This window comes from Dunckerocampus dactyliophorus, chromosome 19 (assembly GCF_027744805.1).
Source record: "Dunckerocampus dactyliophorus isolate RoL2022-P2 chromosome 19, RoL_Ddac_1.1, whole genome shotgun sequence".
NCBI lineage: Eukaryota > Metazoa > Chordata > Actinopteri > Syngnathiformes > Syngnathidae > Dunckerocampus > Dunckerocampus dactyliophorus.
The window spans coordinates 2,472,390-2,496,829 of NC_072837.1; the positions used below are offsets into that span (position 1 = coordinate 2,472,390).

A 24,440-nucleotide genomic window follows, 5' to 3' on the forward strand; every position below is an offset into this window, starting at 1 on the left:
GGTTACACAAACTAGGATTTTTATTTTGCGGAGTAATGGTGCAGCATAAAACAGGCTAGATATAAAATTAAAAAAAAACAAAAATTAATTAAAAAATAGAAATAAAACTATAAAGGCGTGCAAAATAAAAATAGACAAAGTTAAAGAAAATTAAACAATATAGCAGAATATAAGATACATAGTTTGTCTACATGTGCCCTGCGATTGGCTGGCGACCAGTTCAGGGTGTACATCGCCTGTCGCCCGAAGTCAGCTGGGATAGGCTTCAGCATGACCCCACGACCCTAAAGAGGAGAAGCAGTATAGAAAATGGATAGATGGATGGATAAGATACATATACTAAACTTTGAAAGGACAAAAGCATTTTTAAAAAAAAAAAAAAAAAGCAAAAAATAAAACAAATGTAAAAATACAATATATTGTAGCCACACCGGGAGCGCTTCCCAGGATGCCGTGCAAACCTGCTAAAGTTACGTGTTTAGAGTTAACATAGTTGTTTATTACTCCCCGTAGTAGGAGTAGTATTAGGCGCCCTGTGTGTGTCATTTTTGTGTTTCTACCGTGATTATAGTGTGTGTTCTGTCTAGTGACCCCCGCTGTTCATTTGACTGTGTGACAAGCTCATTGAGAGTTCACTGCTTGCCGTTGCTTGCCCAGTCAAAGAGCCTCTGCCTTTCAACAAGCTGAAGAGCATCCGACCATCTCTTGTGAGACTTTAATGTCAAGGAGTGGGACCAGGGGCCGTGACTTGTCAGCTTTTTTGCAAAGGAAGTGTCTCCCAAGAGCGCACATGCTTTGTCTCTCATGTCATCTGCTCTATCTCGCTCTCATGCCACCTCATGTTGTCTGGCTCAGGCCATCCCCGCCTGCTTGTGATAAATGAGATGGTATTTGCGTCTCTTAATCAAAAAGCTATTTCAGGACCCCCACTGTGCTCATCGTTTTGAGTGTGATGTGCCCTCTCCTGTCACCTCTCCTCTTTTGCCCGTGTGTGTGTGTGTGTGTGTGTGTGTGTGTGTGTGTCCAGCTGTTAATGGCTGCTGACAAAGTAGTAGTTTGTACTGGCCAATGCTCATTAAGCCAAAAGCACTTCAGTGGCAAAGCTACTCATTAAAACCAGAAAAAGGAAAACACATTTTTCAGATTTTCAGTCTCCATCTTATGTTTGCACCTCAGATGGTTGCTTGTACTTTTGTAAAAACTAAAAAAAAAAAAAAAGTTTTGTTAACTTCCTCACTTCTGGCGCTGTCTTTTTCTCCTCTTCTTATCACACGCAGACAGACTCCAGCAAGAAGTTGTGTGCTATTTAGTTGTTACAATGAAGTCTTATTGCAGAGTGCGGCTGTGGTTACGTTGACACCTCACACCGATGTCATTTTGCATTCACGGCTCGTCTTGCCAGATAAAGCCAGGGGTGTGACTCACATCATTTCCCCTGCTGCATTTCCATTCATACCGACTATAGCCAGTCTGTGCACATGCTCGCTCGCCTTTCTGGCCTATCTGGCTCAATAGCAGGTGTAGAACATTGTAAGCTTCACTGTAGACGCTGAATATCTTCTTCTCCAGCAGATTGTGATGGAACCACACTGTCCACCAGACTTTTTAAACCCGCAGACATGAGGCACACTACATGAATGACTTGTGTAATTATGCAGAAGGAAACAGGATTTTCCAACACTGGTGGACTCTGAGATGGAGGAGAACCAGCGGAGGAAGCGCTTAGAGAAGATCCAGGCCTACCAGCTGGAGCGGGAGCAGTTGGTGGAGGAGCGCTTGCAGAACGCCACCACCAGGAGGGAACGAATGAAAGGCCTGTTGAAGCAGTATGAGAGCCAGCAGGTCAGTTTCGTGGCTCATGTTACAGGTGGCCCTCGGTTTACGGTAGGGGTGTGGTGACCAAAATGCGGCCCAGGGGTTGCCTGAGGCTAGGGTTTTTTTATTGGCTCTGCTCATTCTAAAAACACAAACAGAAAAACGACAAAAATATGGAAACAGCAGTAATTTTATGAGAAGACAAAATATTAGGAGAATAAAGTCATAATATTAAGAGGAGAAAATTGCATATAGTTGAAATAGAATATAATATATTGACTATTATAATGTTACCATAATAAAGTCAAAATATTATGAGCATAAAGACATATCAAGAGGAGAAAAAATATAAAAAATGTCCCTGTATATCTACATGGCTTGCACTAACTTTAAAAGTGGCACCCTGCATTTTTTTATATACTGATTTTTTTTAGTATGCAGCCCTCGGTGGAAATATTTTACAATACAATATTTTCTGCACTGGACGGTCACGACCATCAAGAATAAAGATGGTATTGTAACATCTACCCAGACGTAAGAGTGACGAGAAGGTGATTGATCAACAATCTCTTTATTGCAAAAAAAAAAAAAAAAAAAGGCTACTGTGGGCCGCAACCACAGCAAAACATCAGCAAACTCAACTGTCCTCTGCACACAGACGTTTTCTGACTTGCACTAAAAAAAAAATGTCTGTAACCCGAGGACCACTTGTAGTGCCCTTAAATTTATTAAAGGTCCCCTATTGTGCAGAATTGGCTTTTGACATTCTAACAAAGTGCACAACAGTGCTTTTTTGGCACACACTTGAGGAAACAGGTGTTGACAAATCCAGCTCATTAGCATTAAAACCACAGACACAAATAGGGCTAACTGAAAGCACTTTTAAACTGTCTATAAATTCTAATTATTATGGGACCTTTTAAATAATAGAGGGAGCTTCTTCTACTGCTTTCCATTGGTTTGTAACTCCCCTCTCTTCTTGTGTGTTTGTATTCTTCCCAGACAGCTATGTTGCAAGAGCAACAGAAATTCCAGGACATCCGCATGCAACACAATCAGAAATCCACTGACAATCGCAAATGGCCGAATAACCGCTTGAAAAAGAAACAAGAGGATAAACAACCTGTGGATGAGGCCTAATTAAGCAGCTCAGTTGAGGGGGGGAAACACATTTTCCCTCGCTGCCAACAAGCAAACGGCGCTTCATGTCATCTTTTGCTAGGACAATATCTATTGACAAATGAAGGACACATGCGGAAGACCACTGTGTTGCTGCGGCAAGATCTGAGCAAGATGGCAGGGACGTGCCAAAGCACAGAACATACAACTAGCATACCTCAGCATGACTCTGAGCTGCATCTTTGTGAACAGCCATATGATCAACGACAGCCTGTGTGTCACTTTGGAGGGGACTGCATAGGCCTACTGTCGTCTTGCACAGTTTGTCTTTCTATTCTATTGTCTCTGATGATCATGGTAATATAGTACAATTTCAAATATTTGTATGCATTGTTGATGTTGCCTTTTTCCATGCAAACCCATTTGCTTCCTTGAAGGTCACGGTATTGACTGAGAAAGCCCAAAGGCATGCTGGGTACGTCCAGCCTCCCCACCAGCTGATTGATTGGTCGATTTGATATAGTTGCACTAAAAGAAGTCCCGTGCACAAGGCCAAGTATAACATGTCTGACTTATTTTTAAGTACAAATCATTATGCAACCGTTCATTAATGGTTGTAATCCAAAATATATGCCTTAGCTTGAAATCTGTGTTTTTAATTGTCGAAAGACTACTGATCTCCTGCAGAGTGGGACGATAATTGGCAATGAATGAGATGATGATGCCATCTAGTGGTTATGCATATGAATAAATTGTCACCGTAATGCTGCACTGTGCTTCCTTCGAGGTTAACAATAAGAGGTTGGTCCATTGCCTGCATCTGTGGCAGGAAGAGGTACGTTTGCATTGTGTGCGCGTGTGTGTGTCATCCTGCTGTAATTGCACTCCGGCATGAAGACGTTGCACCCTTCTGCTTCCGATGTGATCGTTCAGCTGAATTCAAGTAGGTGGGCAACATGCAATGAATGAACAGTACGCCTCTTGTGTACACAAGAATAGTGCAATGTGTCCATTGTGCTACATCCCTGCTTGATGTGCCTTCCAGTCAGACTGTCAGGCCTCATTGATTTAACCACCCATCCTGGTATTGAACATTGCCTTGCGTCTCAGTACTGTAGCGCTCTTTAACTCAGATATTTGTTCCATCCCGCAGATGACATGAGGAGCAGTGGCCTGGGACGTGTTGTTGTCAACGAGAAGCTCTGGAATTAACAAGCTACCACGTAATTGGCAGCTGCTGCGTAAAGATCCCATATTATAGTAGTTTTCTGCAATTTTAAATATGTCTCAGATGTCCGGCAATACTGTATGGGAAGTGTTTGCTCAAATCCAGCCGTGGTGCTGGAATGTGGACAGTTTAAAAGTGTTTTTTAGTCAGCCCTGCTGGGAACATGCTTTTGCGTGTGTGTAGCTTTTATGCGAATGAGCTGTGTTTGTCCTTGCCAGTGTGTGGCTCCAAGAAGCACTATTGTGCACTTTTTACATATAAACTAATTCTGCACTTGTCCAACGTGGTAGATGCCATATATTACATACACCAACGAACATTAAGGAGTGGCTCGTCAGGTTGCCAACTCCCTGAAAAATATACTGCTCAAAAGAATAAAGGCAACGCTAAAATAACACATAAGTGAAATGTTATTGAATCTTTTCTTTGACTAAAAACCTAATTTAATTAGATGCATGTTGTGGAGCAATGTGAATACATGGTAAGGGAAAAAAAAGACAATGAGCGAAAACCCTTTCCCAGACTGACATATATAAAATATAAACTCACTAATTCATATAACGTGCAAAACTCCATGTCTGTCTCGTTTCTTCATGTTGGAACAGGAGAAATGAAGTGCTGCTGTTGACGTGTTGATGCATTCAAGCCATCTTTGAGTCTTTCAGACATCAACCAACCAGACAAATGTTGGGCAGATTACATTGACAACACATAAATGCTGAAACCTGATTGGATAAAAAAAAAAAAAAGTACATACATTGTACATACACGGCATAGCAGCCAAGAGACTACGAAATGAAGATAGACTATTGGGAATAAATTCATCCAATTTTATGGAAGCCCATGAACGTGATAGCCACTTGTAGGTTCTCAGTCCGACACAAATAAGCTCCAAACAAACCCTGTTGCTTTTTTCTTTTACAGACAAAATGTCACTGCATTAGAAAGTCATATTCGGAGTCCGAAGACCAGATGCTAGGCAGATCACTTTAGCGAGCTAGCTAGCCACCAAGCTCAGGCAGAGTGACAACCAAAGCAAAGGGGATAAATAACGATGCCAGAAAAGTCCAACAGAAATCGATCATTGATTGGCTTAGCCTGTGGCCAGCTCTTGACAGTAAAAATGATTGTCGTTTTGTATACTTAGAAAAAAAAATACATTTCTCACACTTTAGTTTGTAAATATGGGACGATTCCATTTTCAAGGGTTCAACAGCAACATCACGCTACGTTAGCCTATTTGCTGAAGACAAACAAAATCACAAACTTACAGATCCAGTGGTTGCCACTAGTCCAGGCGTTATTTCAAGATGTGTAGTGAAGCCCGAAAGGGTGGGCATATAGCTCATCTAGTGTTTGAGCGCCTCTTCTCTCGGCAGTGAAGCCAACAAGTGAGGGAGATGATAGATTTTTCTCACGTTTGGTGCTCATAAACAACACATTGCTTTTAGAACATATTTAAAAAGTCAATTCTGCATAATAAGGGGGACATTTTAATGCAAAGAAGACAGGAGCCGAAAGGGTGGCGTGACCTTGAACGCAAGGGTTCATGTGCGTTTAGACTTCTCTACAAGTAATAAGACAATATCGGATTCTTGAATGGAGCCACATAGCAGGATGATGCAATTAGGCGAAACTGGATACACATTCCCTGAGTGGTGTGGAGACTGGTGGTGGCCCTTTAATTCACTTTTCATTTGGGAGGTCATAATTCAAGAGCGGCTTAATCGATTCACTTTCCATGTGGACGACAAACAGACGGTCCAACTGTCAGGAATTTGTCTGCTTGTCCGCTGCCTTCAGACAGTCTTACGAGTTCAAGCGTTGGCCCTCGTGTGTCTTTTGCTGAGGTTGAGGCGGCATGCCTCGGGTGAAAGTTGCTGGTTCGATCCTTGTGTAAGATGCCAACCTCAGTTGATCTCATTGCTGCGTCATCGGGTGAATGGGACAACAATGTCAAAGCACTTTGAGTAGCTTGAAGGTAGAAAACCGCTATGCAAGTGAAACAGACAGCTGTCCTATCTTGTCTGACTGGTGTGTGTCCCACCTAGTCTTTGAGCATGAAATGATGAAGCCAGCTCGGATGACAGACGAAACGTCTTCTAAACAACCTGATTCAATGCCCTGAGAATACAATGACCTGGATAATGACAATATCCACAGGCATTTGAAAGTGGAACCAAGTTTACCATTTGTTCCAACACAGTTGGCCAAAAGTGGATAAGGTTGCTGGATCCTGGTTAATACTTGTGCAGTGTACCCAAGGAGTGAGCTGTAAGACCCTTGTGTTGTCTTTGCTTTACTTTCAAGATCAATAATGAAACACCCAGGCAGACATGGACTGAAATGGGGTGGATACAAGGTGCTTTTCCTTCCTGGCTCAATATGCCGCAGTGCCAGCCCATTCTTCTTTCTGTTACCTGCTGAGACTCTTCAAGATCTAGAGGTCAGGCCTCAGGGGTTGGCTGTGTTGACAGAAGATGGGGGGAGCAAGACCCTCTGAAGAGGGAAGGCTTAAGACTCTCATGTGATAGGAACCGACGCTAACAGACTGACAAGCACTTGTAATCCCACCCCGCCTCTGTTCCCCTGTAACACCCTCCTCAGCGTACACTCACAAGCCGCAGCCATGCAGCGCTGGAGGCTGGACTCCACAATGGCAGACATCCCAACCTCAGTGCAACCTTATTCTTGTAAACTGGGCTATTGCGCTCCCTTTAATCACCTCGCATTGACTGCACCGTCTCTGCGCCGCTGGCTGATGTCCAGCGGTGCCAGCACAGCTCAAGCCCCCTTTTTTGTTGCAGAAAACCAAATAAGTTGTGAGTGCTTCATAAAAATGTGGAAGACTCCAAATGGGGAGTACAGTAGACCACCAAGGACAAGGCTGACCAGATCAGAGCATCCCAAATCCTGTGGGTTCTTTCTGCCACTTTTACAGATGAGCTTTCTTATGAAATGTTTCTTATTTTCCCCGGGGTGCTCACTTATCAATGTCTACCGACATCCTTCCTTGACGACCTGTTAATTGGGAAGATAAGCCTACTCCTATTTGAAGGTCGGACGGAGTTAACATTTGACCAGTGTGGACATTAGTCCAGCTCTGTTTACACTTTGGACAGTGTCAAAGGGACAAAATGAAGACTTGACAGCTGTCCTTCATAGTTTTAAGATTTAAGAGGAGGGGGGTGATTTATGTCTTCAGTGACAAGTGTCCTTCATGGCGACCTGTCTGTTTAATTTATACGATAGCACGGACGTTCACTGTAATAACACAGGAGTCCTGTTGTCTCCTGCTGGTTTGTACTTTCTTGGTCGGGTATCAGGCAGGATCATAAGTTACTTTTGTTTGCACCAATCACAACTTCATTGTTTTCATGTGGGCTGTGACTAAATTTATTCAGTGATGCAGAGCGTCGGAATGTTACTTTTCTAGATTGGTTGGTTCAATGGCAACTCTTGGGAGGATTACTATTTTGCTTAATTTACCAGCAGATGCCTTCAGGCTATACGAAACTTGTTTGTCATGCTCTGCGTCGTTTGTTGTGTGGCAGCCAGATTTGTGTGATGAATTTCTGTTGAACACCCCAATCCGGAAATCAACCAAGAATGTAAAAATATGACTCAAAAGGCCGTCATTATGCGTAACGTCAACAAATCTTGCAATACGTGAGCCCTGTTTGCATCTAGTTCTTCTCTGGCTTTGTTGTGATGCCATCACAGATGTGTGACGATCACCATGAAACCAGAAATTGTCAGCACAGTCGTCCCTCGCCACTTCTCCGTTCTGATTTTGCGGCTTCACTTTAACACGATTTTTCAAAATATGAATTATTGGTCACCAGGTGTCAATAAGGTCACTGTAATGTTCGCTAAGACACACAAATGCCAAACTTGATCATGGAACAACCGGCTTTGATTGCAGGTTTGAATTATCTCACAACAAGCACAAAAATCACTAATAAAAATTCCTAGTTAAAAACATGGGCTACGGTTGCTGCAGTAACCTGTGCCAAGCTAAAACTCACTTCCTGTCCAACTGCCACTCACCTCCCATAGGGAACACATTTCTAGCAACACACAAAAGCCTTATTTATGTCTTAAACGTCTTACTTTCTCTTATGTTCACTATATTGGTTAATATGAGCGTAATGGTGACTATAGGGGTGTTAGTTCATGTTTTGAGGGCTCTAATAATGTTAAAAACTCTATTTAGAAGGTCATAAACAGGCTCTCTATGCTCTATGAAAATATTCCATTTATAAACAAGGAATCCTACTTTTTTCACTTATCACGGTGGCGTCTGGAGCACATTTTTCCTGCCCGTTACTCTCCCTATTATCTCTTCAAAAGGGAAGTACTTTTGCTTTATTTTAGTTTTATTATATACATGTTCAATTGACCTTATACTTGGGAATTACCTAAATCAGGTGTGTCCAACTCAATCACACGGGGCCAAAACTCAAAGCTGACTAAACAGGACAATCGGGCAGATTACTCATTTCCCAGCATTCTTCACTGTAGTTAAAATGATCATTTTTGACTATCTTGTGCCTCTTTAAGGTGTTATTTTGTACAGGCTGGATGTAATAGTTAAAGGGGTGTCGTTTCTATTCGTGTGCAGTGCAATGTTTGCTTTTTTTGGTCTAAATCCGGCGCTCTTGGTAAGAATGGTTGTGAAATACGTGCTATTGTATAATACTATGGCCACTTTTAAATGCATAACAGAGAAGTAGCAGTTGCTACTAGTAAAATTGCACAGATCACGCAAGCACTTTGTTTCTTGAGGTCCTCAATGTGTGCCAACTAATTTTTTCTTTTCCTTAACAGATGATGACCTCTGATGCAAAGACAAAAGATCCACACACGGATGCTGAGAGCCACAGAGGCACGGTCACCGTGAAGTGCTGATTTGATAAACTGTGAATCGATTGGAGTTGAAACCTCAAAACGGGGAGTTAGGGGGGGTGGAAGCTGTATACAGTCCAGTCATGGATAACCCGTCCCTCATGCCCAGCATTGATTATTGTTATCTTGGATAACACGACAACCAAGCTCTTCCTTCACCCTCCATAGACTCGCAGTAAAAAACAATTATGTTGTTGGCTAATTGAAAAGACATAAATGCTTTGAAATTACCAGATTTTTATAGCACAGCATGTCTGTGAAACATTTTGTACGGTTTCCTGCTAAATTTCTGGGAGTAGTAGCTGTCTGGCTCAGTTTTTGTGCCCCTCCTTGGCACTGGAGATCTCCTATGCCTGGGTGTTGACATGCATGAAACAGCAGTGTGTACAACTACACTACAAGTGCACTGACTTGTCTAAGAAAAACTTCCCTCTGTCATAACCATGGCAACACTGACACTCGCCCTTTCCTTGAATAGTGGCGTCCATCTGCTCCACGGTATGACGGGTACCAGCTGTGGCACCCCAAGCGCAGTCGAGCAGACACGTCACAGCCATGCCTTCAGCTGTTTGCACAAATGTTCCTGCACACACACATGCACACACACACTCTGAGCAGGCTCAGTCATTCATGTCTTTGTTGTTTCTGGTCCCTGTTGTTTCTCTTTTTCACCACCAGATGCCCCCACTTATTTCCTGTTTTACTTTGAAAGAACTCAATGCATGTGTTGCTGCTTGCCCTGCTTCCTTCTGTAGATGTTTCTTCGTGTATTTTCTTGTCCATGACATTTGAATGCATCGTTTTGTAGAATTTGTATCTGTAAGCTTATCATCGTGTGTACAATCCGTCCTAAGCATGTCTTAGTATTACAAGACACAGGTGATCCTCAGGTTTGTTATGTTATGACAATAAACTGCATCCACTGGGAAGGCTCCAGTTTGGGAGTTTTGGGGATTTACCCCTTAGTACTCAGTACTCCTGTGACGTCACTGGAGCCATGTTTACTGGCGTCTGCCTTTCCAGTAGATCGTTCCTTTGACGTAAAGAGGGGAGACTTGTTGCATGGGTACTAACTTGTCTCCCACATTGTCCCACCCAGGCTCCATGCACTGAAGAGGTCACTCCAGATGCAGTCCTATGGTCTCCTGAGAGTATAAACAGTAAGTACAAGAATCAAATGAAATGGTGATTTAAAAAAAAACAAAACACTACGCTGCTTCGTTATGACTGTCACTTTCATATGAGTAGATCCTTGAACATGCTCAAGGATACTGTAGCAACCTGGCAGTTATGTGTAGTGTTTTGTGATTTCCGACTGCCTGTGAATATGACAGCTGAGAGTCCTGAGTCCTGGGGTCTGCGCTTCCTTGCTTGGGCTGCTGCCCCCGCGACCTGACCTCGGATAAGCGAAAGAAGATGATTGGATGGATGGACGTAACATGGAACGCCATAAATCGAGGACCACATGTATCTTCACCCAAACAGACAAGGCAGACAGCCGCCCCGTTACAGTCTTGTAGGGACGCAAAGTGCTTGCTCAGGCAGCGTTCTGCTTGATTCTTAATGTTCCTCATGTGAAGCGTGGCCAAGGACCTGGTTGCTATGGAAAAGTGCCTTGAAAGCCCTTCTGTTATGAATGAGAGCATGACACAGTTGAGGGCCTCCCTTACTGGCTTTCCCTTCCTGTTTGTCTTTGTTTTTGTCAAGTGGCTGTTTATGGTGGTTTGCTGGTGGGTGCGTTTAAATGTTGGTCTGGCTCGTGTGTACATGCCATCTCCTTTTCCCCGACAGCTTTCTTCCGGCATTTATGGTACATGCATCGTTTGTTAGCAGCCAAACTACCACTTGGATGAGGACAATAGATGCTACATTCTTGCTGCAATTTACTTGAGAAGGTTCTTCGTTGTGTTCTCCAGACAGCACACAGCCTATGTTGCTAAAAGGGCTTTGAGGACTTGACAGGGCAGCGCGGTCAGGAGTGTTGAGTCTCAAATGACTTTTAGTAGCTGAATAGGCACGCTGGAGGCGTAAAATAAGGGAATCTGTTAAGTTCTGGGTGCATGCTATGAATGTATGCTCGCATATGTTCAGCATCTATGCATATTCACACGCTTTATGCGAACATCTGTGTAATATATGCAAATAAGCTTTCAGTGGGCGTCCTTTCACTTCATTCTGCAACCCGTCCAACAGCAACACACTACAGTAGTGCAGGCTTGGTGGCGGGGAGAAAAGGCGTATTTGGATTTTGTGTTAATTGGGTAGCTTGTGGTTGCCCAGCTTTTGTCACCGCTGATGTGTGTTCAAGTCATTTTTAGCAAAAGCTAGCTGAGCGTTTAATGCACTCGCCGCCTAATGCCGCCCGGCGTACTTGTCATGTCCGCACTCATCCAGCCTAACCTCTGCCCCTGGAATTAGCACCGGATTAGCTCTCTGCTCATGTGCATAATAGAACTGCATGTTCCCCATTTGCATATTTGCCAGAGTTATTGTGCGGAATTGTAATCCACATGGGGCCCCATGGAGGAAAAGATGCTCTGCTCTGATACCATTGGTGACGCCGACCTGGCGGCTTATAAGCGGAACAAACAAACCTCTGCTGAAAAACATGTCCTCGGCGATGGTTGACATTGTTACATCAAGCCTGGCATTGACTGCACTGACAGCACAGTCAAATTGGCAGCATGCTGGCAGCTAGAAGCACAATATCAATCAATCATGGATTATTTAGGTGTGAAGTGGGAGTGAGTTGCATGAGGAGGCGGAGACAGCTGGCTTCACAAGATGGCATGAAGTAGATTCTGCAGCTGGGGATGCTGGGGACGCTGAAAACACAGCAAAGCATACCCAACTACAAGCTATAGCTTATGTGTCCAAAGGAGTTGTATTACTGTGACCCGAATATATTGGCCCCACTTTAAATTTGTGAACATTACATGCAGCGCTGTCAAATGATTACATTTTTTAAAAATCTAAATAGTCCGTTTTCTAATTAATTCATTATGATTAATCATCATTTGCAGCTATGTGTGAAATGTGCCCATTTTTACTGTATTTTATGTCCAGAAAGATAACTGACAGGGCATTAAATGTTTGTATTAACATCAGCTGAACATTTAAGTCAAGCTAAAAGATAGCACACGTCTGAAAATGTATTTGCCCAACGCTAGTCTCTTTCATAATAGCAGAGCATTTGAGTCACATGTTAAGCATGCTATGGGCAATGTGGGGTTGCTTTAATTTATAATTAAATAATAATTTATATTGATATATTGAAGTAACGGGGGGATTTACAATATAGTCAAGCTAATATACAACCACAGAAAAAACAGAGGACAAAATAATACAATATATGTAGCATTGCCTTCAATTTAGTGGTCAAATAGGTTTTGTGGCTCCAAGTGGGATTTAATTTGGTGGAAATGCGCCCAAATGGCTCTTTTGCTGCTAAAGGTTGCCGACCCCTGTCTTAAACGGTAATAGAATAGACAGAAAAGCCGACTGCTTCTATCTCCCACATGGATTCGTGAAATAGTAGTCTCTTTCTGGTTTGTTTACAATGTCTGAAGGCTTCTGTACAGTTTGTTCTCTTCAAAGGTTCTCCCTTTGAGGGAGCTTTTCCTGGACTCTATCACCAATTCAGTTGGTTTTCTTGAATGCGTGCGGTGCTTGTTTGTGTCCAGGGATTGTGGATTTTGCTACGTAAACAACAGAGGACCAATACCGGGGGACTCAAGGTTAGAGGCAGGATTTTGTAGACCAAAAGAAGACAATAAAGGGGGTTGTGCCTCCTTTGTATGATGCAGAAGATAGGCCTGTGATCAACATCAGGACCAATTATAAATCATACATGATAGCCTGCATGAGATGTTTCCCTCCTATTGCACTTGAGCCAAAGAAGACGAGATGCCTCTGTGGGGAGTCTTATCAAAGAGTACACAACCAGCAGTCAGGATCTAAACCCAACACACACTGGTACACATAATGCAGGCAGATGAATGGCCCCGGCCACAGCACAATGGTGCTAAATTAAATCACTGATGTCAGAGTTGCCAAAGGCCCTCCCCTTCTCTCTCACATGCAAAGATGGCATAATAAGGACCGCTTTGTTCTCCCGTGTAATATATTCCCAAAGCCGGCGATATTGCGTCAGGGTCAAAGCGATACGTATGGTCAATTTCAGTTCATTATGCTAATGAGCCACCCAGACGCAACCAAATAAATAATTAGCTTCATTTCTTTTTATGCTCCACGGTGTTATCGCCCCAAAGCGTGCTACTGCTGAATGTCAGCTTAGCTTATTTTGGGGGGGGGGGGGCAGGTGAGGACACAGTTGTCATCAGGTGTTGTTAGAAAGCTATTACTTCCGCCAGGGTGCCCCCCACAAGCCCCGGGGCCCAGGTGCAAGGTTGGGTGGCCAGGGTGGGTGGCCTAACGGGTGTCAGTGATGTGTGGAAGCGGTCGCAGCTGAGCGTGTCAGAAAGCTGCTGTGGACACATGCGACCTTCCAAACATCCACAGCTGGACTCAAATACTCACAAGTGTACTGCACAACACAGCAGCAACACAACCAATATCGTAATAGCGGTAAAGAGCAAACTGCTCTGCCAGCATTGATGCCGCAGACGAGTTCATTGGTAAACAGCAGTACGGCAAGTGTAACATGCATGAGTTTCAACAGGTGAGCACCAACACACATTTTAAAGCTCATGCAGAGGTGGATGCTGACCACTCATGATACCTCAAATGCAGCCTGTGCCATCTTGTGGCCTTAGTAAAAATATATATCTGGACAAGACTTTAGGACATACTGTAGTGGAGCATTTTAGGTACTCGAAACTTAGCATAAGTATTGGCAAACTACCAGCTACCAGGTTTGTTAATAACCTTGCACGGTCCTGCAGGAAGTTGCTATATGACTCTAACAAGAGCTGTATCAAAAATAGAGATAAGAGAATGTTTTTCCCCCTCCCCTCTTTCTATTATCTCTATGCAGACGGGAGTTGGTGCACAGCCCTCATCACAACACCCACAAAGGCTGGTAGTTTGGTTGATGGTGCCGGACCACTTGATTGCTTCACCACAGGACGAGGCAACATCGCCAGCGACATCGACAGCATCAGCATCAGCAGGTGCAGTGGAGCACAACCACAACGCAGGATGGATGCATAGGGAGGGAGGGGCGTAGGAAGGAAAGGAGGAGAGGGAGAGAGGAGGCAGGCAAGGTGGCTGCGAGATGCTGCGTTCGTGCGTTCCGCCGTGACGCGCATGTGCAAGAGCAGCACCGCCGCGTTTCCGCCTCGTATGAGAGACGCGCGCGTCAGAGAGGAAAGCAGAGGAGAGGAGAGGGGAGGGGGCACACCGAGAAGGAAGAGCCGAGCCACGGAGACGCAGTGGGGGCCACAGTCCGAGTACATCACCGCACCGACGCAGCACCATCTCTGCAACGCTTTCTTCTTTTCCTTCTATTTTGCCTTTTATCACACGCCGATATATAACCTGCTGCGTGTGGCTCAAGCCTTCCAGCATGGAGACGTCGCAGAAAAACACGCACTAAAATGTGAGTTTTTTTTTTTTTAACCGGGTGGGAGGAAATCTGGTGAGAGGAAGTGGGCTGTTCGTTTGCTTGTCCGCTCATGTCCAATCTGTGCTCCGCAGTGACAAAATGAAGAAGTTCAACATCAGGAAGGTGCTGGACGGCTTGAAAGAGGTGTCCTCCTCTTCCTCCACATTCTCCTCCTCCACCCCTTCGGTCCAAGTGGGCCCACAGGAGAACCATCTGGTCCAGGAGAACCTCCAGTCTGAGCATTTCCAGCTCTGCAAGGTAAAGACCATTGATCACCATCACGTATAATATACAGCTGCTGTTGCATACATGCACTCTCATCCCGTGGCAGGACGCATCATTGTGTTTTATTTAAACACTCTATAGCTACAGTGTGCAGCATCACCTGCAGGCTCATGCAGGAGGGAGGCGTGCCGGCACAAAGCAGAGTCACAGCACCCTTTATATGTGATTAACTTCAGTCTCATTTCATGTCTTATTCTTTTTGTTTATGGTCGTGCATCTGGTCCACGTTTTGGCATGAACTGTCATATCAGAGGGGATGGGCCACTCTGATCCCCTCTTGCATAATCAGCTTGCCTTGGATTAGCGGAATGGTGCTTTCTGTGGGATATCAGTGTGTGTGTGTGTGTGTGTGTGTGTGTGTGTATATGTGCATCCCCCGTTAATATTGTCCCATCTCATTCCCCCCATCCCTCCACACCCCTGCATAATTGATCCATATGGGAGGACTGAAGTGGAACAAAAAATAAGACTTTTGCCCCCTCTTCTCCACCTCCAATAACAACAATGTGGATGGGGTTAATAATGCAGCATGCACCCCGCACGCTCTGTTGGTGCTTCATCTCTGTCTCCCGTAGTGTTAAGTCAGTAGATGTGCCCTCAGTTCACGTTGGTTACTCTCTGACTTGACACAATGCTGAGGTTCTTACAGTTGCAGACTCGTTCTGGAAAATAATCAATGTTGTTATTGGACACTTAAGCTAATGGTTTGTACCTTCTCTATCGCCAAAAAGGAGAAGTAACATCTGAAACTACCACTGGTACAATAGTAGTGCCTTGGGGCATATGGAAGTTGCGGTTACGTGCACAATTTGTGCACCTAACATTGATAGTCTAGCATGTTCCTCTCTCTCCATTCACATAAAGTGTGTGGATGTGAATGGACAGAAAAAGTATCAATGCATAGAAATTGCTTTTGATTGTGTGTCAAACATTGATAGTTCAAGTGTACACTGTGAATAGACAGACATTGACATCATGGGTGTATGTGAAAGGACAGAAACGGTGTCAGTGGTACAAATATTGGAGTAGTAGTTCCCCTAAAGGTACTACGGTGTGTGGGACTAGGGCTGCAAATAACAATTCCTTCCTTAGTCGGTTAATCTGTAGTTTGTTGTTTCGTTTCATCGTTTAGTTGCTTAGGCCCTAGACCAGGGGGGCCCAAACTTTTGCATATTGAAAAATCAAGGGATGCGGATGTGCCACCTTGATATTTTTTGATTATTTAATTTTTTCAGATTATTAAATTTTTTGTAAAAATGCAAACATGTTTGCATGGTGTTATTTGAAGTTATTAGTATTGACATGTCCGCCTTTTCTGTTTAGATTGTGCTTTTTTTGCTCTATTTTTCCCATTTCTGTGTTTTTTTTGGCTCCCGGGCCGCACTTTGGACACCACTGCCGTCGACAGACCAAATCAGAATGAACCAAACACAAGCAGATCATGGTTTGACCAGCAACATATCAGAAAAGAGGCAAACATGTCCATCAGTGTTTTCCAAAGCCAAAGCTGATGTGTGTGAATGTCTTGGTTTGCCTAAAACACAAAGATAATGGATCTGCTTTCATGGAATCACATTTGAGAGACTGAAATAAGAGGATAGTCAATCAAAAACCAAAGTAGTTGTGGATTAATTGGATAATGGATCATTGTTGCAGCTGTAATTAGGATGATTTCATCATGGGTGAATGTGGAAGGACAGACTGATAATTACATTGTGTTTGCATGTGATGTGTGAGTATGTAAACGGGCAGGCAGATGAATATGCAAATGGGGAGAAAAAGTGTCAATGGTGCAAAAGTACTGTTTGTGATTTAGTGCAGTGGTTCTCAACTTGTTTGGCTGCGGGGGCCACCATCACCCCTCAATGACAAGTGGTAAAATCTTCAGCTCAAACTACTCATATCTTATATTTTAAGGGACTGTTTTCAACACAGCGTGACCTGCACCACTGAGACGCTGTCTGTTTATGGCGCGCCCTTCTCCAGCAGATATCTGCCACTGTGTGTCGGCCGGACAGCATGTGGACTCTCCTCTCGATGTCCTTCCTCTCCCACATGACAAATATGGAATGCACCTCGCGGCGACGTAGCAAGCGACTAGCGCAGACAAGAACATGAGGTGCATTCACAGACATTGTGTCATTACATTATTACATTTTGTTCCCAAGCAGAGACCTGTGATCCACTTCAAAAGGCTCCCTGACCCACTTTTGGGTCCCGAACCACTGATTTAGCGGACAGACAGATTATTAGATTGTGTTCATATGTGAATGTAGAGCTATGCGTGTGCATGTGAATGGAGAGGCAAATGACAATCTTTACACTATTCGTGTGTGTGTGTGAGTACAGTAGACTGATGTTTGCATTCTGGGTATATGTGAATGGACAGACGGATCTGTATATGAATGGACATACAAAGTGTCAATGGTAGAAAAGTAGAATCTTTGAAAGGGTGTGCAGGGTGGTATGTGAGCTATTGCAAAGTGTGGGCCGAACATTGTCTGCGAGTGTCTTATCCTCCAAGTCAGGATCATGGAAGATGAACATCATTGTTCTCATGTTTGTTCAAACAAATGCTCACAGCAGGTGCAGGTGAGTGGAGCAGAACAGCTGTCGTTATATATCTGCATGAAAGGCGCACAAAACCTACAAACACCTCTCCGGTGTGATGCAGAGCAGTTCTGCAGCTTCAGCCGCAATATTAGCACAAGCACAACACCTTTTGTATTGGGCCTCATGCGATTGTGTACCTAATATTGTGGTCAGTGAGTGTCATTCGCTCTCTTGCTTGGCTGTGAGGCAGGCAGGTGTCTCTGCCACTTACGTAACATCCTTTAATGTCTGCCGCTGTGCAAACAAACACAGCCCACTGTCAGATGACTGATGTCATAAAGTGACAGTTGCACACCTATTTACGGATGCCGGGGGAAACGGGTAAAGACTCGCTGCGTGATGCGCGTTTGCACAACCCGCCGTGTTGCTTGAGTTTTCTGTATCTTCAGACTTTGGTGTAATCACGACTTCATGTGGGAGGCGGTGACAGAGGGAAAAAGCAAAAAACCAAAGGAGTGAGAGAGGAGAAGTCTCAAAATAGGGCCATGATTATAAAAGCATCCTAAATAGCGGAGCCAAATATCAGTGTGATGAAAAGAAACACTTTCGGCTTTCCACCAGAACCAGGTGGCTGACATCATTTCTTAATTGATATTTTTCTCTCTGTGTTTCCACCAGACTGTCCGTCATGGCTTCCCATACCAGCCGTCGTCCATGGCCTTTGACCCTGTGCAGAAGATACTGGCCATCGGCACTCAGAGTGGAGCGCTCAGATTGTATCCTTTAAGTCGCCATTGCAACGTTGTGGGTTGCAAATGCTTAAGGCTGACTCAAAGACTGCATTGGGTAAGTCAGCCTCCATACTGCAATGCTGCTGTTCCCTCGGGTGCTAGCAGGTGTTTGGAGCGCCTTGAGCCCTTTTCGGTTAGTGTGACCTCGTCGTTCGCACGGCCTTAGCCTTGCTGTGAGACTACTGACATTGATATCTTTTTCTTCTGCTCTCGAGACTGACGTTGGCACTCTGTATGTATGTGAATGGACAAACAGATATTTACGGTGTGTATGTAAATGGATAGGCAAATGTTTACATGATATGTGTATGTGAAAGGGCACACGGCGTTGTGTGTTTGTGAAAGCACAAACAGATGTTTACATTACGTATGCATGCCAACGGGGAGTGGTGTATGGAATGTGTATATGAATGGATAAACAGTTACAGTATTTGCATTATGTATGTGAATGTGTGTATGTGAATAGACAGGCAAATGTTTACAAGGTAGTATGTGTATGTGAAAGGTCACACAGGTGTTTGCATTGTGCATGTGAAAGGACAGACAGATATTTATATTATGTTTTGGAACGGACTGTTGAATGTGAAAGGACAGACATCTGTTTACATTGTGTGTATGTGAAGGGACAGACACATATTTGCATTATGTTTGTGAATGGACTGATGTCTGTATGCCAATGGACAGAGGTGTATGTGTTATGTATGTGAATGGATTGACAGATATTTGCATTATGTATGTGAATGGACTGATATACTTTTACACTACGTGTGCGAATGGACAGACAGCTGTTTGCATTGTATGTATGTGAAGGGACAGACATATTTACATTATGTTTGCGAATGGACTGATGAATGTTTGCACGATGTGTATGCAAATGGACCGGCATGAATGTGTATGTGAATGGACAGGCATGTGTTTGTGTTATGCGTGTATGTGAATGGACAGGCTGATTTTTGCATTATGCGTGTGTGTGTGTGAAGTGACGTAGAGATGTTTGTGTGGATGTCCAGACAAATGTTTGCATTGTATACAGTGTGTGAATAGACTGATGTGTGGATATGAATGATGTTTGTGTGACAGGTGTTTGTGATTAGACAGACAGATGTTTACATTATCTTTCTCCCATTTTGAGCTGGGATAGGCTCCAGCTTCCTTGCGACCCTCCATGGGATGAGTAGTGTAGGAAATGCACGGATGGAGCGACGATTCCAGTAACGCAGTGTGCATAAGTTGGCAAAAGTAACGGCGAGCAGAGCGTGGTCACAAACAGCGATAGCAGCTTGCAAAGCCGCGTCGCCGCGGGGAGTCATATCGCTTCATAGGAAGCCCGCAAGCTCGCCACTGTCAGGCCGCTTTTACAGGTCCTCCGTGTGTTCTCCTGCCTGTCGGACAACCTGCGCCAGCTCATTAGCGTGACGAAGAGCTGTCAGCTTGGCCGTGCCTCGCACCCACCTACTGGCAGCCATGGCTGTGACTCAGGCTTGTTCACCTGCAATGGAAAGGTGAAGAAAAATAGCCCACTGACAGAAATAGGGGACTCCTAAAAATACCCTGGTGGGCGTTCCCTTATGGTCAGGCTGCTTGGTCATTTAGACCAGTGGTCTGAAAGGACCGGCTTTCCAGACCTCATTGTAATCTAACGCATGTACCGATGATCAAGTGAAACACGACAAAACACACTAAATGAAGACTGACTCACCATCGGTTTCCACAGAGAAGAAGCATGTGTTTACTGTTTGTTTTGCTGCAGAGTCTTGTTTTGGACCAACAAAGTTCTCCCGTGGCCTGGTGGTTGGAGACCCCTGATTTAGACAAAAGTGTATCTTCAACATAGTTTCTGCGATGGCTATACTATCATATACTGTCAGTGTTGATGCAGGAAATAGTGAATAAGCTTAATGGGTGGGGGATTATGTTTCACTGGCTGAGCTCCAGACTGGGTAAACTCCGCAGCTAGTAAGCAAGCAAGCGCTCGTGGCGTGATGCTCAACATTCATCCATCTTCTCTTTTCTCGCTTGACGTCGTTGCACACTTCCCGCCAGCCTAAACGGGTGGCTTTGAAACCGAACATACGGGAACACACTGTATCTGGAATTTGACTGATGTGGATCAGACTAAATCTTATCGGAGTCGTCGCAAGGTCAAACGGGAGTCATCCGTCTATTCTTTGTGCACTCATCTGATGGCAGCGATAGAGCAAAGCTGCACACAAATGAACTGTAATGGAGATTTACACACGCTTATTCTGCAGTTGGTGTTGTTTCTACTTCAAGTCTGGCAAAGTTTAACGAATGACAAATTGGCTCATACACACGTGTCTCCTCGGGGTCCTTTTTTGGGTTTAGCTGCAACTGGCTTGAATTCTGTGCGTGTGCGTGTGCGTGTGTTTGCTTGGCTGGACTGCCAGGATATTTGGCTGCGACCCTCTTCTCCTGCAGAGAATTACAGGAAGTGGCAGATCAAGGGCCTCAGGCTGGCACTGTGGCAGAGGACTGAGAATTACAGCAGGAACAGGAGGTGTGTGTGTGTGTGTGTGTGGATGCGTACATGTGTGTGTAAACGTATGTGTGTGTTTGTGAGGAGGAGATGGCTGAGCCCCTCGAGCCATAAAGCCAATCACTTCTGTGATCCCCTCCCAGAAACCGTCCCATGTTTGATGCCCGTGCTCCTGCCGCCAATGCCAGACGAGAAGGATGTCATTGTCCCCTTGGTGTTGTCTGGAGGGGGGAGGGGCGTGATGGGAAAGGGATAGGGAATAGATAGATACAGTAGCTAATTCATCTACTCCTGAACTGCTGCTCACGAAAGGGTGAACATTTGTCAAAACATGCACCCCTACTGTGTTGTCTGTGCTAGGCACGGGCAGGTGAGCGGTTTCGAGGTATACCATGGTATGAAAAAGTAACTTTTTCAAAAGCACTAACACTATCCGTCATACCGTTCCTGTGGTATGACAAAGTGAAGGTCCAGTGCAGCCTCTTCGTGGAAATACTTTGTCACGTTGTATGTTATTCCTGGAACTGGGCTTGGATGTGTTGACACCACAGGCATGTGCTGTGTTACCGAAGTCGGGCATAGATAGCACCGGCGTTAGCTGCCTCCTTAACACTGAGCGGCGCCGAAACAGCCGTGCTGTTGTCGGCGTTGTCATTCGACATATCCCAAGGCGTCCCCAGGATAGTGGAGAGACATGGTCTCTCCAACGTGTCCTGGGTCTTCCCCGAGGTCTCCTACTGGTTGGATGTGCCCTGAACACCGTCCCAGGGAGGCGTGCGGGAGGCATCCTGACCAGGTACCCGAACCACCGCATCTGGCTCCTCTCAATGCGGACGAACAGCGGCTCTAGTTTCTCCCAGATGACAGAGCTTCTAAGGGACATCCTACTTGGGAAACTCATTCTAGCTGCTTGTACCCGCGATCTTGTCCTTTTGAACACCAAATACATTTTTCCTGTAAGAAAATATGTAATGTAATCCAATTCACTTGTTCCAGACACCCAAATATATTAAAACAAAACACATTTCATACAGACTACTGACACTATAGTTTTATATGCAGAAAAATATGCAACAACGCCTCATCAGTGCACTCCATCGTTCTGTTTGCGTTCTATGAACAACTAAACCAACACACATAAGTTGATTAAAGGATTAACTTCAAAAGGACCGTGATCCATTCTTCAGAGACCGAGTCACTCAACTAGTTTGTTAGGCACACTGTTTGACCGGAACAGTATACGCAATCCCAGACATATTTTGTCGATAATGGAATCCCACGAAAACCGAGGTTCCACTGTATTTGTGGTCCACGCTGACTGACTGTGTGCACCACAGTTTCATCTCCAAAAGGGGACACCGCTTTTAGTTGGATGGCGGCAAAAATGGCAGCATCATAACTCAGAGACTCCCCCCACACCGCTGTGAGAGAACAGCCACACGCAAATCAATGCATCAAATTGTCACTCGGCCGCATGATCCCATCAGCAAGGCGCGGGGCATCATTGGAGTCTCACAAACAAATTGGAGGTGACTGTTATAAATAAAAACACATGGCCAAATGACAAACTGCACGCACACGGGTCGATTGTAAGTTTGCACACGTTTGCGAATACTTTCCATATATATAACGCTTGGATTTCTGAAAACGATAGGAACAAATGTTGAAAAGCAGTTTATGCATAAACTGAATACGAGCTCTTGTTTCAAAGTAGTTCACTTGCAGCATCAAACGTTAAGGACAGATAATTTATGATGACTGCAATTAACCATCACATCAACTCGCTGTGTTCAGAGAAATTAGGTTAGTGTAAAGCTACTTTTCCACTTTGTTGCTTAAAGCGCATGTTTGCTCCAGTCGGGGATGTGTTTTGATTGCATTTAGTCCAGCGGTTCTCAAACATCAAGTACCCCCCTCACAAATATGTTTGCTTTGCAGGTACCACCATTTTTGCTACGTTTGCTTACTATCAGCATTTAGCTTCAAGCATGTGGCTTGTAGTCGCAAGTAACTGGCTTATGAGTACTGTTAAACATTCATATTTTTCATATTTTTGTATTTGCACGATTGTTTCACACATTTCATGTATACTGTGACACATTTTACTCATCGCACTCACTGAAAAACTCAAGCATTTTCACGTCATCAGAGTTAAGTTGGAGTCAAGTGCCAAGTCATTGATGTCAAAGTCCAAGTCGAGTTGCAAGTCTTTGATGATATTGTCAATTCAAGTCCAAAGTCATCAAAATTGTGACTCGAAACGTACTTGAGTCATTTTCATAACATTTTGACTTTATTCCCATAATATTATAACTTTTTCCTCAACCTAATTTTCCAAAAATTCAAACTTTATTTTATTTTGTTTGTTTCTCATAATATTGGGACTTTTTAGCTTTAGTATTTTTTGTAAAATTGCGGCGTTTTTCTCGTTAGAATATATCAATATTTTTCTCTTAATATTTTGACTTTATTCTCATAAAATTACTGCTGTTTCAACTTTCTTCGCATCATTTTTGTTCTCGTAATTATGATTTTATTACCATAATATTTTTATTTAATTCTTTTAATTGTAACTTTTTCCACAACCATGTTTTTCTTTAATATTTCAACTTTCTGCTGCTAAAATTCTCGTAAAATTACGACTTTAACAACTGTAACAGACGCCACCTTTGCGCAGACTTTTTTTTTTTTTTTTTTACATCAGTAGTGTCTGACATCAATAGTGTTTGTCACGTTTTCAATCAAAGTCTGATTGAAAACACACACACACACACACACACACACACACACACACACACACACACACACACACACAATAAAGCTGATTGAAGGATTCCCTGGGCGGAATCTGTTCACAGCGTCCCAACCTTAAAAGAACCACGATTTATCCATCCATAATTCGTTCCTCACTGAGGTGATGCGTACGTCTTCTGGTCACATGAGGTATTGCAGTCTGACATTTTAACATTTTTACACGGACTAGTTTGGTTTGGCCATACGATACGAGTCAGTGTACGAAAATCGAAACATATTTTTGGCAATAATTTTTGTCTGTAACTGAATCCTATGAAAACCAGGGGGGTTCCACCGATTTATCATGAGGTTAAACATCGGGATCGTCCGCCGTATTGCTGTTTTATCACACTTTTATTACGTAAGTGTACACCACTGTTACACTTTTACTGTAACAAAACAAAATGTGTGTGTCTGCATGTGTGTACTGTATGTGTCTTCCAGCGGCTTAATCAAAGACCAGGCTTGTGTGTGTGTGTGTGTGTGTGTGTGTGTGTGTGTGTGTGTATGTGTGTGGTTTCATCTTCCATGCTGTCCAGGAGGCCTCTATCAGGCGACCTCTGTTCCACCGCCTCTTAGAAATGGAAAACAAATTCTGCTGCATCAGTGCTGCAACAATTTAGCGGCCGCTCCGCTCCGTCCCGTATCCTGACAGCGTGTCCGCTAAAGTCCTTTAGCTCTGACAAGCGCACAAATGGGATTGAGTTTTTCTCTTTTTTTTTTCGGGAATGACTAAAGTTGCGTTGCTCCGCTTCTACAAGTCATCATTTTGTTGCTTCGTGTCCGACTGGGCCGCATGAGCACCGGCATGCTTAAGCAAAGTGTTGTTACCGGGACACTAATGGAAAACTTTAGGAGAGAATATTAGCCCTAATCCGAAGGAAC

The 24,440-nt window shown here is 44.0% G+C and overlaps 2 protein-coding genes across 22 annotated transcripts in view; both read left to right on the forward strand.

The window, feature by feature from the left end:
* The window catches only part of adgb (androglobin), a 54,090-nt gene extending 39,846 nt beyond the window's left edge, over nucleotides 1-14,244 (forward strand). For 10 of the 16 annotated variants that reach the window (XM_054762343.1, XM_054762338.1, XM_054762344.1 and 7 more), the window contains 3 exons: nucleotides 1,659-1,842; nucleotides 2,818-10,230; nucleotides 14,067-14,244. In XM_054762343.1, coding sequence (XP_054618318.1) covers nucleotides 1,659-1,842; nucleotides 2,818-2,955 — 322 coding nt within the window. In that variant the 3' untranslated portion in view covers nucleotides 2,956-10,230; nucleotides 14,067-14,244. Of the gene's footprint in view, nucleotides 1-1,572; nucleotides 1,843-2,817; nucleotides 10,231-14,066 lie in introns of those variants that run through there. The other 6 variants (XM_054762335.1, XM_054762334.1, XM_054762336.1 and 3 more) reach the window with 6 other exon arrangements.
* A 169-nt stretch (nucleotides 14,245-14,413) lies between these two features.
* stxbp5a (syntaxin binding protein 5a (tomosyn)) overlaps nucleotides 14,414-24,440 on the forward strand; it is a 78,876-nt gene continuing 68,849 nt past the window's right edge. For all 6 annotated transcript variants that reach the window (XM_054762353.1, XM_054762356.1, XM_054762354.1 and 3 more), the window contains exons 1-3: nucleotides 14,414-14,630; nucleotides 14,729-14,894; nucleotides 18,153-18,250. In XM_054762353.1, the coding sequence (XP_054618328.1) occupies nucleotides 14,736-14,894; nucleotides 18,153-18,250 (257 nt within the window). In that variant the 5' untranslated portion in view covers nucleotides 14,414-14,630; nucleotides 14,729-14,735. The remainder of the gene's footprint in view (nucleotides 14,631-14,728; nucleotides 14,895-18,152; nucleotides 18,251-24,440) is intronic.